The sequence below is a fragment of the Prionailurus viverrinus genome, chromosome A1 (genome assembly GCF_022837055.1).
Source record: "Prionailurus viverrinus isolate Anna chromosome A1, UM_Priviv_1.0, whole genome shotgun sequence".
Classification (NCBI taxonomy): domain Eukaryota; kingdom Metazoa; phylum Chordata; class Mammalia; order Carnivora; family Felidae; genus Prionailurus; species Prionailurus viverrinus.
In genome coordinates this window covers 94,192,493-94,211,264 of record NC_062561.1, presented here as the reverse complement: position 1 = coordinate 94,211,264, position 18,772 = coordinate 94,192,493, and the positions used below count along the sequence as shown (strand labels likewise).

At 40.9% G+C, this 18,772-nt stretch overlaps 1 protein-coding gene across 1 annotated transcript in view; it reads left to right on the top strand.

Annotated features, from left to right (window-relative positions):
• Positions 1-17,783, top strand: part of TRIM36 (tripartite motif containing 36) — a 32,145-nt gene extending 14,362 nt beyond the window's left edge. Inside the window, exons 4-10 of the mRNA XM_047875483.1 lie at positions 1,271-1,417; positions 3,759-3,854; positions 7,382-7,635; positions 7,848-7,972; positions 12,127-12,417; positions 15,279-15,576; positions 17,330-17,783. Of these exons, the coding sequence (XP_047731439.1) occupies positions 1,271-1,417; positions 3,759-3,854; positions 7,382-7,635; positions 7,848-7,972; positions 12,127-12,417; positions 15,279-15,576; positions 17,330-17,681 (1,563 nt within the window). The 3' untranslated portion in view covers positions 17,682-17,783. The remainder of the gene's footprint in view (positions 1-1,270; positions 1,418-3,758; positions 3,855-7,381; positions 7,636-7,847; positions 7,973-12,126; positions 12,418-15,278; positions 15,577-17,329) is intronic.
• The last annotated feature ends 989 nt before the right edge of the window (positions 17,784-18,772 follow it).

Here is an 18,772-nt window from a genome sequence, read left to right as displayed (position 1 = left end):
TATAACGCTGTATGCTAACTATGCTGGAACTAAGATAATGATTAAATAAATACATGTAATGGCTTTGAGAATGTAGGCAGTCGGACCTACATTTGAATTTGAAATTTTTTCCTCTATTTTTCTCCTGGACCTGCACATTAGTATTAAGACTTTTCATATCGGATGTTACTTTTTGTCTCAGTGTTACCAAACCAGTTGTAGTGGCACAAAATCTGAACTGTCAGAGCCCCCAATAACTGTTTAATTTCATTGACACACTAGTCTAAAGGAATCTCCGCTTTCTTGCAAATGAACCCAGTTATCTCATGTACAGTTTCAGACATACCTGTGATGATAGTTTTCAGAATAAAAAAGAAGGTAGAAACTTACATCTTAAAAAAACAAAACAAACAATTCTAAGTTTGGTAATTGTGTGCATGATTAATATGTAAAAGCAATATCTGGAGGCTCGTATCATAAAGTGTTCTAAGACTCCTCAGTAACAGATTTCTTTTTCTTTCTTTCTTTTTTTAATTAATTAATTAAATGTTTATTTTTGAGAGAGAGAGAGACAGAGTATGAGTGGGGGCGGGGCAGAGAGAGAGGGAGACACAGAATCTGAAACAGGCTCCAGGCTCTGAGCTGTCAGCACAGAGCCTGACGGGGGGCTTAAACTCACAAACTGTGAGATCATGACCTGAGCTGAAGTTGGACACCCAACTGACTGAGCCACCCAAGTGCCCCGTCCCTTTTTTTTTTTTTTAATTTTTATTTTTAAGTAATCTCTACACCCAACGTGGGGCTTGAACCCACAACCCTGAGATCAGGAGTCACCTGCTCCACCGACTGAGTCAGCCAGGTGCAGATTGCTTATGAGGATGGTGAAGCCATGGGTTCCCATCAGCCATTTGCTATTGGGCCTTACAAAAATATGGGTCATGGTCCTTAAGAATTGCCTACTCAGTGTGGCCAGAGGGCCTTTCTGGCCTGGTTAAGCATGCAAGTCTGATAGGAATGAAATTTTCATCTTCTTGCCACCAAGTTTAAGGGCGATAACATCTATATATTTAACTGGCCATTTGAACTCTCAAACTGAAAAATAGTAATTGTAATACAGAAAATTTTCATACGATATACCAAATGCTTTTACGCTTCTTCTTTTCACACTTTTATGTATTTCAGTGGCTTTATTTGGTGATTTTATAAAGCACGTCTTTGTACCTTACGGACTTTGTGAGTATCCGGCAAACTCTGCTGACCCTTAATTGCACTTTGGTTCTTCATTCCGTAGATTTTAATGTGCCCAGAACATGAAACTGAGAGAATTAACATGTACTGTGAGTTGTGTCGGAGACCGGTTTGTCACCTCTGTAAGCTGGGCGGCAATCATTCCAATCACCGAGTAACCACTATGAGCAGTGCCTACAAGACCTTAAAGGTAGGATTTGTGTGGTTTTGGAACTCGATTCTGGGTCTTTATAACTTTGTTTTACTTTGTGCCTTTAGCTTTGTCTTCATAAGATCCTAGCTTCCTTTGTGGTCTTGTTTGACTGAAATGAGTTAACAATGTAAAGAGTCACTCAGGGGGCGCCTGGGTGGCGCAGTCGGTTAGGCGTCCGACTTCAGCCAGGTCACGATCTCGCGGTCCGTGGGTTCGAGCCCCGCTGATGGCTCAGAGCCTGGAGCCTGTTTCCGATTCTGTGTCTCCCTCTCTCTCTGCCCCTCCCCCGTTCATGCTCTGTTTCTCTCTGTCCCAAAAATAAATAAAAAGTTGAAAAAAAAAATTTTTAAAAAGAGTCACTCAGTGTTCTACTAATATTAGGTTGTTAGTGTTTTTAACCAGGTAGTTCTTTGTGGTACTGATGGGGAGAGGCAGAGAGAGAGACAGAGAGACAGAGAGACAGAGAGACAGAGAGAGAATCAGAGAGAGAGAGAGAGAGAATCCCAAGCAGGCTCTGCACTTGTCAGTGCAGAGCCCGATGTGGGACTCAAACTCACAAACCTTGAGATTAGGACCCGAGCCAAAACCGAGAGTCAGATGCTTAAGCCACTGGGTCGCCCAGGCACCTCACAAGCTCAGTTGTGGCTGATTTTTCTTTTCAGTGTGGTTTGTATGGTATTGTAAATTTTACCTTGTTGAGCACTGTATCTGTATCCTACAGATGATCTTGAGTTTTCTTCTAGTGTGTGAGTAAGTTACTTCGACACACTTTGCTCCTTCTTTGACTTGCTTTTAAGCTTCGGTTGCCAGGACAGAGCGGCAGTTAGCTCTGGGACTAGTTTTACCAGACCGTTGAAGCAAAACCTTACGTGGTTTACTCTTCTGGATGCCCCATGAATGTTGAGGGTTTTTTAATTTGTTTTTTGCTTGTTTAGTTTGGCTGATGAGGCACAGGGCTCTCCCAGCCTCGAGTTAGCTCCTGGAATTGTTCCTTGTTGAGCTCCTCAGGTCAGCAGCAGTGACTGAGAAATCCTCAGATCCTCTCGTTAGGGCGACAGCTCAGGATATTCTTATGCATATTTAGACTCTGAGTACACTTGTCTCTCATAACTTTGAACCCCATGGTGCTTCAAGGCTTTTTTGTTTGTGTTTTAATATACTTCAGTCATATTACGTGTTATTTTTTCTGGGCTAAATGAGGGATCTCACCAACACCTATTATCTCTACAATAAGCATGCTAATTTCAGAATCACTCCTTTATAAAGAAGTTCTTTAATGAGCTCTGGTAGCTTAATGAGATCTATTTAAAAAAAAATTTTTTTTACTGTTTATTTCTGAGAGAGAGAGAGAGACCTAGAGTGTGAGAGGGGGAGGGGCAGAGAGAGAGGGAGACACAGAATCTGAAGCAGGCTCCAGGCTCCAAGCTGTCAGCACAGAGCCTGACACAGGCTCGAACCCATGAACCATGAGATCATGACCTGAGCCGAAGTTGGACACTTACTGACTGAGCCACCCAGGTGCCCCTAATGAGCTCTATTCTTACACATCTATATTTTCATTTTCACGTATGTGTAATTATATAATGAATAGCTCACCTGGGCTAGGCTGTGAAGTTTATTTTAGAAGGGTCTTTGTTGCTGTTTGGGTTGTGTGTGTGTGTGTGTGTGTGTGTGTGTGTGTGTGAGAGAAAGAGAGAGAGAACGAGAGAGCGAGGGAATGAATTATAAAATCTGATGGAGGACACACTCCCATTTGCTATTCTTCCATTTACTCAGAAGCCTGAGGAGGAAGACCTTTGGGAGTGATGAGGAGACAACAAAAATGTATTATATATATATATTCCAGGTTTTTGAATACCAGTCTGAGCATCACTGCCTTGTTCTCTTATCCAGCCTGTTTCTAATGTCTCCTATGTCCTTGGACCTCAGTGTTCAAAGCCAGTAACTGTTTACTCCGAGTTAATAATGACAGTCTCCAGGGTCGCCTGGGTGGCTCAGTCCGTCAGGCATCTGACTTTGGCTCAGGTCATGATCTCACAGTTCATGAGTTCAAACCCCGTGTCAGGCTCTGTGCTGACAGCTCAGAGCCTGGAGCCTGCCTCAGATTCTGTGTCTCCCTGTCTTCCTGCCCCTCACTCACCCCCTCTCTCTCTCTCTTGAGAATAGATAAACATTAAAAATATATATATATAATGACAGTTTCCAGTTCTCATCATAGGCTAAAGAAGAAGATGGGTATTGTGTGAAAAAAAAAAAATAAATAAAAGCAGGAAAAACCTGCGAGGCCTTTGTTAAACTCCTGCTTCTGTTTATTTGTGTTTCTGATATGCTCTAACAGGAAAAGCTTTCAAAGGATATTGATTACCTTATTGGCAAGGAGAGCCAGGTGAAGAGTCAAATTTCTGAACTCAACTTGTTAATGAAAGAAACCGAGGTAAGTGCTAACCTGGTTTGCATGTTTTTATTTATCCATCTAGAGAATGTGTTCCTTCACAAAACCCTGAGGGTAGTGGACGTGCTGGGCTTACAGGATCGTGTCGGATTTCACCCCTGCTTTTCTGGGACTAGGAAAACATGTGTGAGAACTAAGTTACAATGTGTGATCAGCTCCTGATAGGGGCAGTGATTAAATTATATTGAAGCACAGGGCAGAGGATGACTCCCCCTTCACATGGCGGTTACGGTGTCAGAAGTAGTCACGTGAGGTAAACGATCGCTTTGCCAATTATCGGCATTTTACAAAATGAACAGAATGCATCTGAAATACATACTGTGTGTGCTTGGGACCAGGTTGATTTAAAATGCCGGCTATCCCTAAGTATATATACCTGACATACTTTCACCAAAACATACGTATCAGAATGTTCCATCTCTGTGTTGTTTGGAACAGCCACAAAGTGGAAACTACCCACACATCCGTCAACAGTGGAAGTTAAGCAGAGGTAGAGTGAGTATCTACAACTATATGCAACAGTGTAGCTGAATCTTGTAATAGTATTGAAAGGAAGATGCCAGAGACAAAGGGGTACAAACTAACCCATTCCTTTTGTAAAAAGTACCAACAAAAGGGAAGCTGGATCCTCTGGTTAGAATTCAGGATAGGCGTTATTGAAGGGTGGGGAGGGGAAGCATGGGTGCCTGGAAAGGTTATAGGGATGGTGTCTGGGATCCGGTAGCATTCCTCCATTTAATCCGGATGCGGGTTACATGGACGTGTTTACAAAGGTTCATCGATCTCCACGCTTACGTAGACCATTTTCTGCTTGTATATTACACTTCAGTAAAACAAGTGAAGAGAATTGGTAGCATTTAAAAAATAAAGATAGGACTGGGTTCTTTTAAAATTCCAAATGTTCACCGATCTTGATGTGTGTTTCTTTTCCTCTATTTAAAATAAACTGAAGGGCCATTACTCCTGATCACTGTAGAAGCTGTGATTCAATATAACAATATCCTAGCTAGTGTGAGACTGCTACTTCTTGAGATTTTATTTACCAAAATGGGCTCGAAAATTGAGAAATTATGCAAATGAGCAGCATTATCACCATCACTGCCTTTGTTTCTATTTTTTTTCCCCTGATATTCACTGATTGCATTCCCCACACTAAGTAAGTTGTTTTTCCATGTACTTGAAAAGTGTGATTTTGTGTCTCCTATTTTTGTCTGATTGAAAAACTCTCTGTGTTTCATATAATCCCCCAATCCTTGGTAAATTATCACCTACCTGGTAGGTTGCTTCAGGGATTGTATCTTTGGTCATTTTTGGTTTGTTTTATTACTGGTCCTCAGTCATGCTGCCCTTACTTCTTGTTACTTTTTGATGTTTATTTATTTTGAGAGAGAGGAGAGAGAGAGAGAGCACATGTGGGAAGGAAGAGCAGAGAGATACAGAGAGAGAGAGAATCCCAAGCAGGCTCTGTGTTGTCAGTGCAGAGCCTGACGTGGGGCCTCATCCCATGAACTGTGAGATTATGATCTGAGTTGAAACCAAGAGTCAGACGCTTACCTGACTGAGCCACCCAGGGGCTCCTAGCCTTATTTCTGAAATAAGGGAGACCCAGGACCCGTTGCTGAGTTTGTGATTCAGTAGGCTGAAAATGGAGGAACTCTCACGTCACCTGTTCATGCAGACGCTCATTCCTTGGGCTCCTGGAGAAATTACCTAGCTTCTTATACCTTTGACCTAAGCTGCATTGGTTAGCTCGTCAGTTAAGAATCTTCCCAATTTGTCTGCATTCTTGACTTTTGCTCAGTGAGGACTGTGACACAGTCTTTTTTTCTATAATTACACTTAGCTGGAAAAAAAAATCCCCCTTTTTACCTATGCGTAATGATCTTTTGAGTTTAATGTTGTGATCTCTCATTGAACTACTACCAAAATGTCACCACCCTCTGTCCCCCTTCCTTCCTTCCCTCCTGCCTATCATTTAAAAATTTTTATAAATTTTTTTTTTTTTTTACAGTTTATTTTTGACAGAGTGAGAGAGAGACAGAGCATGATTTGGGGAGGGGCAGAGAGAGGGAGACACAGAATCTGAAGCAGGCTCCACACTGAGCTGTCGACACAGAGCCTGACGTGGGGCTTGAACTCATGGACCGTGAGATCGTGACCTGACTGATCATGACCAAAGTCAGACGCTCAACCGACTGAGCCACCCAGGCGCCCTATCCTTAAAAATTTTTTTTTGCCTGTTGGGTTTAGGAAACAGAGAAAGGAATCTGGAAAAAAATTTCCTTTCATTAGAAATGTTGGCCAGAAGACACTGGGAAATGCACGGTGTAGTTCTTCCACATGTCAGCTTTTAAGAATGTGATTGAAGCATTTTTTCTGATGGCTGCTGCTTATGGGTCTATAATGATGGCTGCACACGTGGGCTCTGCTGGTTTTGTTTTCAGAATCTAGTTGGTCTCTGATGTTACAGACATTCAAAATGTTCAGTCAGTACTGCAGATAGGATCATTTTATAGCCAAGTAGAGGAAGAGCTGCATGTACAGGGAATATAATCTCTGTGTGTACAGACTATGTACCATTGTGGTGGGCATTTTATGTAAATAATCTTTTCCCATCTTCAAAAAAACCCAAATTATTTCTCTTATCCCCAGTTTTCAGAAGAGAAAAACTCAGGGGTTCAGAGGTTAAATAATTTGCATAAAGTCATGTAAAATTTAATTTTAATTAAAGTACATTAATTTGAAGAGAAGAGTTACATTCTGATACCTTAGTAAAGGATGTCATATTCCTGAGTTTTAACTGTTTTAACATCTCGTAAAAAATTGGAATAGGATAGAAGGGGTCAAAAGTTGCCTGAATTAGAAATGAATTAAAAGCTCTGGGATTATATTCCCCTTCCCCCCATGCTCTGTCTCTCTCTCTCAAAAATAAATAGACATTAAAAATTAAAAAAAGAAAGGGGTGCCTGGGTGGCTCAGTTGGTTAAGCATCCGACTTTGGTTCAGTTCATGATCTTGTGGTTTGTGTGGGTTCAAGCCCCGCGTTGGGCTCTGTGCTGACAGCTCAGAGCCTGGAGCCTGCTTTGGATTCTGTGTCTCCCTCTCTCTTTGCCCCTCCCCCACTCATGCTCTGTCTCTCTCTCTCTCTCAAAAATAAATCAACGTTAAAAAAATTAAAAAAAAAAAAAGCTCCAGGATTATATTATCCTGTGTCTTTAGTTAAATCAGTTAATTTCTTCCTCAAGTTCCTTTGTATATAAGTTGAAGGTTGTTTCCCTATTTAATTATTTATTGCTGAGCTTTGGAGATTAAAGCTTAAGGAAAACATAGTATTATAAAATTACAAAGTACGTCTAAATAAAAATTGGCCATCGTTCCTTGCTAAGTGTATTCAGTGCCAAATTACTGTTCTGAAAATGTCAGAGTCATTCAAAATTGAATTTTGGTTATTTTGAGAAAAGACATTTGGATTTAGCAGATGAAGTAACGTGTTGCTTGTTTTATAATAGTGTAATGGAGAGAGAGCTAAAGAAGAAGCAATCACACATTTTGAAAAGCTCTATGAGATTCTAGAAGAGAGGAAATCATCTGTTTTGAAAGCAATTGACGCTTCTAAGAAACTGCGATTAGACAAATTTCAGACCCAAGTGGAGGAGTATCAGGGGCTTCTAGAGAACAACGGGCTTGTGGGATATGCCCAAGAAGTGCTTAAGGAGACGGACCAGTCTTGTTTTGTACAGACGGCGAAACAACTCCACCTCAGGTGTGTTGCTTTGAATTTAGATCTCCTTGGCGGTATCTTTCAACTTGAGCTCCGAGTGGCTCCTGGTGCTGTGTTCTGTGCAAGGCACGGCCACACTCCTCACCTGAAAGTTGACGGAAGTATTTTTTTTTTTTTTTTAATCACATGGCAGATATGTAGTCTGATTGGCCTTTTAAAAAATCGTTTTTATATAAAATAATCTCTGTCTGCAGAATACAGAAGGCTACGGAATCTTTGAAGAGCTTTAGACCTGCGGCTCAGACTTCTTTTGAAGACTATGTTGTTAATACATCTAAACAAACAGAACTTCTTGGGGAATTGTCCTTCTTCTCTAGTGGTGAGTTTTACTGATGACAGAGCCTTACTCTTGTAGTCGGAATTCAGAAGGTATGGGAACAACAAATGCTTCGGTTTGCCATTATGAAAACTAGGTTTTTATGCACAAAAAGTATATTCTGTTAGTTTGTGTCTTTTATTTTTTATTTTATTTATTTATTTTTAAAGATTTTTTTTTTTTAAGTTTATCCATTTTTGAGAGAGAGAGCGTGAGCAGGAGAGGGGCAGAGAGAGAGGGGGACAGAGGATCTGAAACAGGCTCCACCCTGACAGCAGCGAGCCTCGTGTGGGGCTCAAACCCACCAACCGTGAGATCATGACCTGAGCTGAAGTCGGATGCTCAACTGACTGAGTCACCCAGGTGCTCTGGTTCATGTGTTTTTTAAACATTGTAGAAATAGGGGCTCCTGGGTGGCTCAGTTGGTTAAGCATCCAACTTTGACTCAGGTCATGATCTCACCGTTCCTGAGTTCAAGCCCCACATTGGGCTCTGTGCTAACAGTTCAGAGCTTAGAGCCTGCTTGGAATTCTGTGTCTCCCTCTCTCTCTCTGCTTCTCCCCTGCTCAGGTGTTCTTTCTCTCTCTCTCTCTCTCTCACTCAAAAATGAAGAAACATTAAAAAAAATTAAACATTGTATAAATGGCATTACATTGTATATGTATCCTTTTTGTAAATTGCTTTTTTAAACACGTGAAGTTTAAGATATTATCACACAAAGTTCTGGTTTAAAGCTATATTTTAGGGCTGCCTTGATGGCTCAGTCGGTTAAGCATCTGACTCTTGATATGGGTTCAGGTCATGATCTCATGGTTCGTGAGTTCAAGCCCCATGTCGGGCTCTGTACTGGTAGTATAGAAGCTGCTTGACATTCTCTATCTCCCTCTCTCTCTCTCTGCCTCTCCCCTGCTCACTCTCTGTGTCTCAAAATAAATGAACTCCCCTGCTCATTCTGTCTCTCAAAATAAATAAACATTTAAAAAAGCTATTTTAACTGCTTATAGTATTTCATTTTATAAGTCATTTCCCTACTGAGAGACAATTTGTTTTTGTTTTTTCTCTGTTGTAAACAGTGCCGTATTGAACATCTTCATCAGTGTTCTTTGTGCACATGTGTGTGAGTTTCTCTAGGGCAGAAACCTAGAAATGATGTCTCCAGGCTACAACTGACTCTAAGATGTTTTCATCTTTACTTTGCTATGTTAGTTTGTTAGGACTGCTGAGACAATATACCATAGACTGCATGCCTTAAACAACAGAAATGTATTTTCTTACAATTCTGGAGGCTAAAAGTCTAAGATCAAGGTGTTGACAGAGTTGGTTTCTTCTTCTTCTTTTTTAAATTTTTAATGTCAATTTTTGAGACAGAGAGACAGAGCATGAACAGGGCAGGGGCAGAAAGAGAGGGAGACACAGAATCTGAAGCAGGCTCCAGGCTTCGAGCTGTCAGCACAGAGCCCAACGCAGGGCTCGAACCCACAAACTGTGAGATCATGACCTGAGCCAAATTTGGATGCTCAACTGACTGAGCCCCCCCCAGGCGCCTCTGCATGCACCTGTTTTGCTTTAAAAAAAAAAAAAAAGGGTGTGTGTGGGGGGGTGGAGTATACTCATCATGTTATTTTATAACTAGCTTTTTTTTTTCTCCCCCAAATGTATTTTGAATGACTTTCCAGATCTCATCATGACTGTAGAACATAACAGTTGCATAAATGTACTCTATAAAGACATGCTTATACACTGCTTATATATACCTGGGGAGAAGGACAAGAGGGAGACTTTTATTTTCAATTCATATACTTCTCTGACGAATGTGTGGTATGTGTGTGTGACTTGTATAGCTTACCCCTGGGCAGTTAAGCTTGTGGGAGTTCCTTCTATGGAAAGGATTATGCGTATGCACAGAGATTTAGCTGAGATACTTTTGTGTTGTGTTTTTCATGAAAAACTAGAAACCTGTTTCTGAGTTTCTGAAAACAGTTAAATGTTGACATGACCATGCAGTGGAATTGCCAGTGGGAGACAAATACTGGCAGGATCTATAAAAAATTGTTGTAGTGCTTATCTTGGAGTTGCTTGAAGTGTGTTTTGTGTAGTTTCTGATGTTCTTACAGAAAATATTATGTATTGGGGCACCTGGGTGGCTCAATCGGTTAAGCGTCTTACTTCGGCTCAGTCTGATCTTACCATTCGTGAGTTCCAGCCCTGCATCGGGCTCTGTACTGATGGCTCAGAGCCCAGAGCCTGCTTTGGATTCTGTGTCTCCCTCTCTCTCTGCCCCCCTTCCGCTCACACTCTGTGTCTCTGTCTCTCAAAAATAGATAAACATTAAAAAAATTCTTTTTAATTAAAAAAAAAAGAAAATATTATGTATCATGTTTATACCAAGAAAAATTCATTTAAATTGCCTTGTAACTCTGTGGAGGAAAATATGAAAGAAAATTGTGTGATGTTTCATTGAATTTTGTTATAGTCACCAAACTTAGATTTTAAAATTTATTTATTTTGGGCGCCTAGGTGGCTCAGTCAGTTAAGCATCTGACTTTGGCTCAGGTCATGGTCTCACAGTTTGTGGGTTCGAGTCTCGCATCAGGCTTCATGCTGACAGCTCAGAGCCTGGAGCCTGCTTCTGTGTCTCCCTCTCTCTCTGCTCCTCCCCAGCTTGCACTCTGTCCCTCTGTCTCTCAAAAATAAACGTTAAAAAAAATTTTTTTAAATAAAATTTATTTATTTTTATTTTGTTTTAGTTTAGAGAGAGAGAGAGAGCGTGAGTTGGGGAGAGGCAAAGGTGGGGGGTGGAGGGAGGGAGAGAGAGACACACACACACACACACACACACACACACACACACACACACACACTCTTAATCAGGCTGCATGCTTAAGATCGTGGGGCTTGATCCCACGGCCCTGGGATCATGACCTGAGCCAAAATCAAGAGTTGGACATTCAACCAACTGAGCTACCCAGGCACCCCTGATTTTAAAATATAATTACAGGAGGGCACATTAAATATTTTGAGCCCCAGCATTACTATTTAGTAGGTGGAAATTGAAAGGCATATTGTTAAAAAACTTTATGGTGTTTCAGAATTAATATAATGCTTAAAGCTGAAGTCTTTTTTTGGTCTGTCTTATTTTTTTGTTCTTCTCCCTTTTAGTTACACACCTAAATATACCTTTGAAAGTCTTCATTGCTTACTCTTTCTCATTAAAAAATTTTTTTTTAATGTTTATTTATTTTTGAGAGAGACAGAGACAGAATGTGAGTGGGTTAGGGGCAGAGAGAGAGGGAGACACAGAAGCAGGCTCCAGGCTCTGAGCTGTCAGCACAGAGCCAGACGCAGGGCTCGAACTCATGAACCGTGAGATCATGACCTGAGCCAAAGTCGGACGCTCAACTGACTGAGCCACCTAGGCGCCCCTCTTTCTCATTTTAAATTTTGTGGTGAGAGCACTTACCTTGAGATCTGTTCTAACAAATTGTAAGTGTGGAAATACAGTGTTGTTGACTTGGTACAGTGTTGTACTGAGATCTTTAGAGCTTATACGTCTTGCTTAACTGATAACTTGAGGTAACTGATACTTTCTGCCTCTTGATTAATAACTGCCCATTTGTCCCTTCCCCGCCCCTGGAGCCAGAATCTCAGTCTTTGATTTTATGAATTCAGCTCTTCTAGATTCCTCACATAAGTGGAATCATGCGTCAGTATTTGCCTTTCTGTGTCTGGTTTATTTCAGTTTGCATGTCCACAGGGTCCACCCATGTTGTTGTACATTACAGGAGTTATTCTTTCTCTTATACGTAGTGTTACAAATTTAGAAAACTCTTAGTACAGAAATGATTTAAGGGGCACCTGGGTGGCTCATTTGGTTAAGCTTCTGACTTCGGCTCAGGTCATGATCTCATGGTTCTTGGGTTCGGGCCCCATGTCGGGCTCTGTGCTGATGGCTCAGAGCTTGGAGCCTGCTTCAGATTCTGTGGGTGTGTGTCTCTCTCTCTGCTCCTCCCCCACACATGCTCTGTCTCTTTCTCAAAACTGAATAAACATTAAAAAAAAAATGATGTAAGTATTTTCAATACGTGATTTTTATCGAGGAACATACAGGTTCTGAAATAACAGTATTTTAACTCTGTTTGGTTTCTTCTTTCTTACAGGTGTAGATGTGCCAGAAATCAATGAGGAGCAGAGCAAGGTGTATAACAATGCTCTGATCAACTGGCACCATCCAGAAAAGGACAAAGCTGACAGCTATGTCCTTGAATATCGGAAGGTTAACAGAGATGAAGAGATGCTGTCTTGGAACGAGATAGAAGTGTGTGGCACGAGTAAAGTCGTTTCCGATCTGGAAAGCAATTGTAACTATGCTTTCAGAGTAAGAGCCTACAAGGGCTCGATCTGTAGTCCTTGCAGCAGGGAGCTGATTCTTCACACCCCTCCAGCTCCAGGTATTGGGAAGACAGGGAATAAAAAAACCACAGAGTTGGAAGAGACCTTGATAAAAAATAAACTAGGGGCGCCTGGGTGGCTCAGTCGGTTAAGCATCCAGCTCTTGATTTCGGCTCAGGTCATAACCTCACGGTTCAGGAGTTCGAGCCCCAAGTCGGGCTCTGTGCTGACCATGCGGAGCCTGCTTGGGATTCTCTCTCGCCCTCTCTCCCTCTCTCTCTGCCCCTCCTCTGCTCTTTTACATACTCTCTCTCTCAAAATAGACTTTAAAAAATAATAAATAAATTAGGCACTGTTTTTATATAGCTCTACATTGAAACCAGTTTTCATTGGTTTAAAAAAAAGTTTTCTAGAAAACCCATTCCATCCCCAGCTAGGTCTTGGAAGTAGACGAATACTTGAATTTCACCATGTAGGCTGGGAACAGGATTAGAATGTGGACTGACATCAGATGGAGAAAAACATGAAGACATTTGAGTGAGGGCTATTAATTTGAAACGAAAAATAGCATAAATATGCTACCGTACAATTTTTACATGGTATAATTCTGTATTTTTGATAGGTTTATAGAAATCTCTATAACATAGATCTTGGGAGATTAAAAAAAATTATTGGCATAATATGAAATATTTTGATTAACCTCATTCTGACGTGTCTGGATATTCTCTCGAACTTGGTGATTCCTGCCCCCCTCAATATTAAAAGCTCATCTTGCCCAGCCACCCCCCACCTCCCAAGTCTGAAACCACTGGTGCTACCTACAGAGTGCCCATAGATTTTTGTAGAAAGAATAATCTGCAGGTGAGCGGTTTCCCTGCAGTGTCTCCACAGACCAGGGACGCTGAGAACCAGTGCTGGGTTCATTCTGGTTATAGCGGGCACACATTGTGTCCTGTTGCTCACTGCCTTTGAGGTTCCTGCAGTTGGTTTTTAGACCCCACAGCCCCTGCCTGTTTTTAATGGCTTGTGTGCCCATATTTTGTACAGTCTGTCCTTCCTTCCCTTTTTGTCCAAAGTGTACTAGCCACTACTTGTTTTTCATGCACATTGTGGCTAATTAAAAAAAAAAAAGTAGAATACAAATAAAGTAGGGTTGGCAAAAATTGGTTATCTTGAATTTGAATAAAATCTGATAGTTTTAGGGTGGATTTGCAAGTATGAAATAAATATTTGTACATTTTAGGCAGTTTCCCCTTTCTTTTCTTGTCTGACTGAAAGTGGAATTAAAAAGAAACCTGGAAGTAGCTGCTGGGTTTTCAGTGACTTGGTGGAGGGGGAAGGAAGAAAGGACACATTCAAAGTTCTTACTTTCTTTTCTTTTTTTTTTTTAAGATTTTATTTTTAAGTAATCTCTATACCCAGTGGGGGCTCGAACTCACAACCTCGAGATAAAGAGTTGTGTGCTCCACCAACTGAGTCAGCCACGCATCCCCAGAGTTGGCTTCTCTCTGGGAATAAGGTGACCAGGGTGACCGTTACAATTTTTATTTTGCAAACGGGGAGACTTTTGAGATTGACGGGAAGATACCAGGCCAGGACGATAGGCATTCCGAGAGAGGATGGTCCGCCTACATATGGAGAGTGGCTTTAGCTTACTAGTACACAATTTTCTTCTTTATCATGGTATATAGTATAGTCAAAAATTACTGTCTTAACCACGTTTAAGTGTGCACATCAGTGGACAGTGGCATTAAGTACGTTCCTATTTTTGTGCCACCACTACCACTCATATTTCTACAACATTTTCATTTTTTCCAGACTGAAACTCTGTGCCCATTAAACACAAATCCCCCCTCCCCACAGAGCCTGGGAGCCTTGATTCTATGTTCTGCCTCTATGAATTGCCTGTACCTCATATAAGTGGATGGATATAATCCTGTGCCTGGCTTATTTGGGGTTTCATCCTCGATGTAGCATGTACCAGAATCTCCTTGCTTATTTAGGGTGAATAATATGCCACTGTATGGATAGACCACATTTTCTTTATCTGTACATCTGTTGATGATCATTTGGGTCATTTCCACTTTTGAGCCAATGTTCTGCTTAACGGATCTGAGTTGATAGAGACTTAAGAGAGTGGTATTCTGTCCATTCTGTAGTCAGGAAATCAAAGGTTAAGTTAAACTCCATTTAAATGCCTCAGCTGGAGGGTGCCTGGGTGGCTTAGTTGGTTAAGGGTCGGGTCATGATCTCATGGTTTGGTTCCTGAGTTTGTGAGTTTGGGAGTCAAGCCAAACCCCACATTGGGCTCTCTACTGTCAACACAGAGTCCGCTTCAGATCCTCTGTCCTCCTCTCTCTCTGCCCCTCCACCCCACTCAAAACCAAACAAAAATGCCTCACCAGGGATTAAAACTCTGGTCTCTCTAAACCCAAAACATGTGCCTTTTTTTTTTTTTTTAAACTACTGTACAGTTTTTCATGTCTGCCCTGTGGATTGATAAGGAAAAGCCCCTACTGAAATTGCTAATATTTAGAATAAATATTTAGAAAACTGTACAGGTAATTATAAAAAAGTACATCTCCTTATATTAAAGGGAAAAGGGACAGATCCAGTAGTATAAAATAGAAGAGATCTGTTGTGTCTCTTCCCAGGAACCACGTTTGTTAAGTTTTCTCGTACGCTTGAAATAATTTTTCTGCCGTTTGACATTCCTAGAGATTTTCAGGCATAGAGACTCTACTGGAACTGATTTCCCAATTGGGGATTCGGTTTGTAATACTTTGTCTAGGGTCATGTGACACATTCTTCTTCATGTCTGTTTTCACTAATTTCTAGTTCAAAAACAGATCCTAGTTAACCATCAGTTATAGAAGTGCTCACCGATAATGATGAGACTAATCTTAAGCTCTCTTTACAGTTTTTAGTTTCCTCTTTGATGAAAAATGTGGCTATAACAATGAACGCCTCTTGCTGAACTTGAAGAGAGACCGTGTTGAGAGTAGAGCTGGGTTTAATCTTCTGCTTGCTGCGGAGCGTATCCAAGTGGGTTATTACACCAGTTTAGACTACATCATTGGAGACGTTGGAATTACCAAGGGGAAGCACTTCTGGGCCTTCCGCGTGGAACCGTATTCATACCTGGTAAAAGTGGGAGTCGCTTCCAGTGATAAACTACAAGAATGGCTCCGTTCTCCCCGGGATGCAGTTAGTCCAAGGTAGGCTCTTTTTATTGATCTAGAACTTGGTGATTCTGTTAAAGGTACACATCGTTGTTTGGCCAGGTAAGACTGGAAGTTGATGTGGGTTTGCTTATTACATCTGGAATACATTCCTTAGATTCAGGTGTTCTGGCCGTGCAGATGTGGCTGGCTCCAGAAAGGAGTCAGGAGGTCTTGGGATACAAATCTCAAGTATCTAAGCCTGTTTTGGGTACTTCTCGACTATCCTGTAGCTTTGCAAGTAAAAAAAATTTTTAGGGGCACCTGGGTGGCTCAGTTGGTTAAGCATCCAACTTTGGCTCAGGTTATAATCTCATGGCTTATGGGTTCGAGCCCCAACTCAGGCTCTGTGCTGACAGCTCAGCCTGGAGCCTGCTTCAGATTCTGTGATTCCCTCTCTCTCTGCCCCTCCCCTGCTCACACTCTGTTTCTCTCTCAAAAATAAACATGAAAAAGTTTTTTTTAATTTAAAAATTTCTTAAACCTTTTTTCTCCTAGAGAGAGAGCAGTGCGGGGGTGGGGGGAGGGAGAGGGGAGATGAAGCACAGAGAGAGAGAGAAAGAGAGAGAATCCCAAGCAGGCTGCACAGTGTCAGCACAGAGCCTGATGTGGGGCTCAGTCTCATGACTGTGAGATCATGACCGATCCGAAATCAAGAGTCGAAAGTTCAACTGACTGAGCCACCCAAGCTCCCCACAGTTTTAAATTTTGAACATCTTTCATATCCATTTCCTTAATTCTGTGATAAAAATTACTCACACGTATAGTGAAATGCTTCCAACTGCCATACCTCATAATTGGTATGAAACTGTTCTTTTGTAATGGGACATAATTTCTTTAAACTCCCCTGGAGGTACTTTACAAAATTGGGTCACGGTAAACAGGTTTCCACATCAAAGAATTCCAGTTTGTAAAGAGATTATTTAATGGGGATTGTGTGGTTTTGTCGTTTTACGTGGTATTATGTATACTAGCCCACACAAATAATTTATGACCTCTTGTGTGAACAGAACCCCAAATTGGTAATCTGAGTGACAGGAAAAGTTTTTTGCACAAGGGTGAGAAATTAACAAAACAGTGACTGTGGTAATCGGGAAATGGTTAATTAAACATGGTACCATGACCACTCGATAGAATATTGATATTAATAATGTTTAAAAGGCTTGTGACATCAGAAATATCAGTGAGACCTGATTAAAAGCGTCAATATAGTATGATCACAAATACATAAAAAGTGAAGTATGCATCGGAAAATGAAGGAAGGACGTTTGTATCAAAAATCTCTATAAGCTGCTGTTTTATGCTAGCTCCTCACTGTCAGCACAGAGCCTGACACGGGGCTCAGTCCCATGAACCATGACATCATGACCTGAGCTGAAATCAAGAGTCAGAGGCTTAACCCACTGAGCCACAACTTCATTTTAAAGCAACATATGTCGGGGCATTTGGGTGGCTCAGTTGGTTAAGCGTCCGACACTTGGTTTCGGCTCAGGTCATGATCTCTTGGTTCATGAGTTCGAGCCCTGTGTCAGGCTCCATGCTATGCTGAGCACAGAGCCTGCTTGGGATTCTCTCTCTCCCTCTCTCTCTGCCCCTCTGCTGCTTGTGCTTTCTCTCTCTCTTAAAATATGTAAGCTTAAAAAAATAAATAAAGCAACATATATTATCTTGTGAAAATGTTTTGAGGATAGTTGACGGCCTGTGGATGGCGCCACAGCTAAGACTGCTTTGTTCATGTATTGTGTTCTAGATACGAGCAAGACAGTGGCCATGACAGCGGAAGTGAAGATGCCTGCTTTGATTCACAGCCCTTCACGTTAGTCACCATAGGCATGAAGAAGTTTTTCATACCCAAGTCAGCCACTTCCTCCAATGAACCTGAGAATAGAGTTCTTCCGATGCCAACAAGTATAGGGATTTTCCTTGACTATGACAAAGGCAGAGTGGCTTTCTATGACATGGATCACATGAAATGCCTTTACGAGCGCCAGGTGGACTGTTCCCACACGATGTACCCAGCATTTGCATTAATGGGCAGTGGAGGAATTCAGCTTGAGGAACCCATCACAGCAAAATATCTAGAATACCAAGAGGACATGTAGTTGAAGCACGTGATGTGACTTAGGGTGAAAAAGGGGAGCAAAACGACGGCTCTGTGTTAACCTTCGTAACTAATTACACATCATCTAAGTAGTCTGTGGCCACACTTGTATTTTGTGTGTGTTTCTTCTTAAATCGGAAAAACCTAAACAGTCTTGCCTCTTTCCTGTCTTCATCCTGCCTTTCACAAACTGCGGGAGTAAAGACGCTCTCTCCTGGTTGACCCTGAAATGGTTAAACACTGTAACTGGATTGTCTTTCTTTTCTTATGAACAGGAAATCTAATGTATTTATGTCAGTCAGTGTTGCTGATACTGATGTTTCTTTTTTGAGGGGGAAGGGATACAAAACTATTTATTATTATGTTTCTTTTGTGTTTGGTTTTTCATTTGGTATCATGTTTATGTCTTAAGAGAAGCTATTTTTTAGATGCCTTATGGATAGAAATTAGTACTTAGCATTGTGTCTTGTGTATGTTTTTCACAAGAAAACAAAGGTATAGTTAGTATAAGGGCCAGAGAAATGGTAGTATATTTAAATGGTAAATTATGTATTTTGAAGTGCATAACTAATATTCAGAGTATATTCCCCAGAAAATGAATACTGCTTTTTTTTCTTTTGAGACGGCAAATTGTATTTTTAAGGATATTTTTAAGAGTTCGCTTACCTGTAATGCCCATACCTGATCGTGTGTAAACATTTTTGTTTTTTGTTTCTTGTTTTTGCAGGAAACACTAAGTTCTTGGCTAGCACAAGCAGCTTTTCACTTGGTGTAATTTTTTTTTTTTTTTTTTTTTTTTTTAGAAAATTTGTCTTCAGTTTTTCTTACTCTGAAAATACCTGCGTCGGTATCAAATAATTTATTTTTCACAAATATTAGAGAAGCTGCACTGATATTTAACATATTTGTTCTTTGCCCTCTTATTGTGTCCTGTGATTTTCATTTTTTGGCACCAATATTACATATCACATTGCCCTGGTTTATGTTTACATGTTTGGAAAGTTCATGAAATATTTTTAATGTCATTAAATATGTTCTAAAATGTAGAGTAACTTACTGGTCAGTTGGATGATATTTTCTATGGCCTGTTGT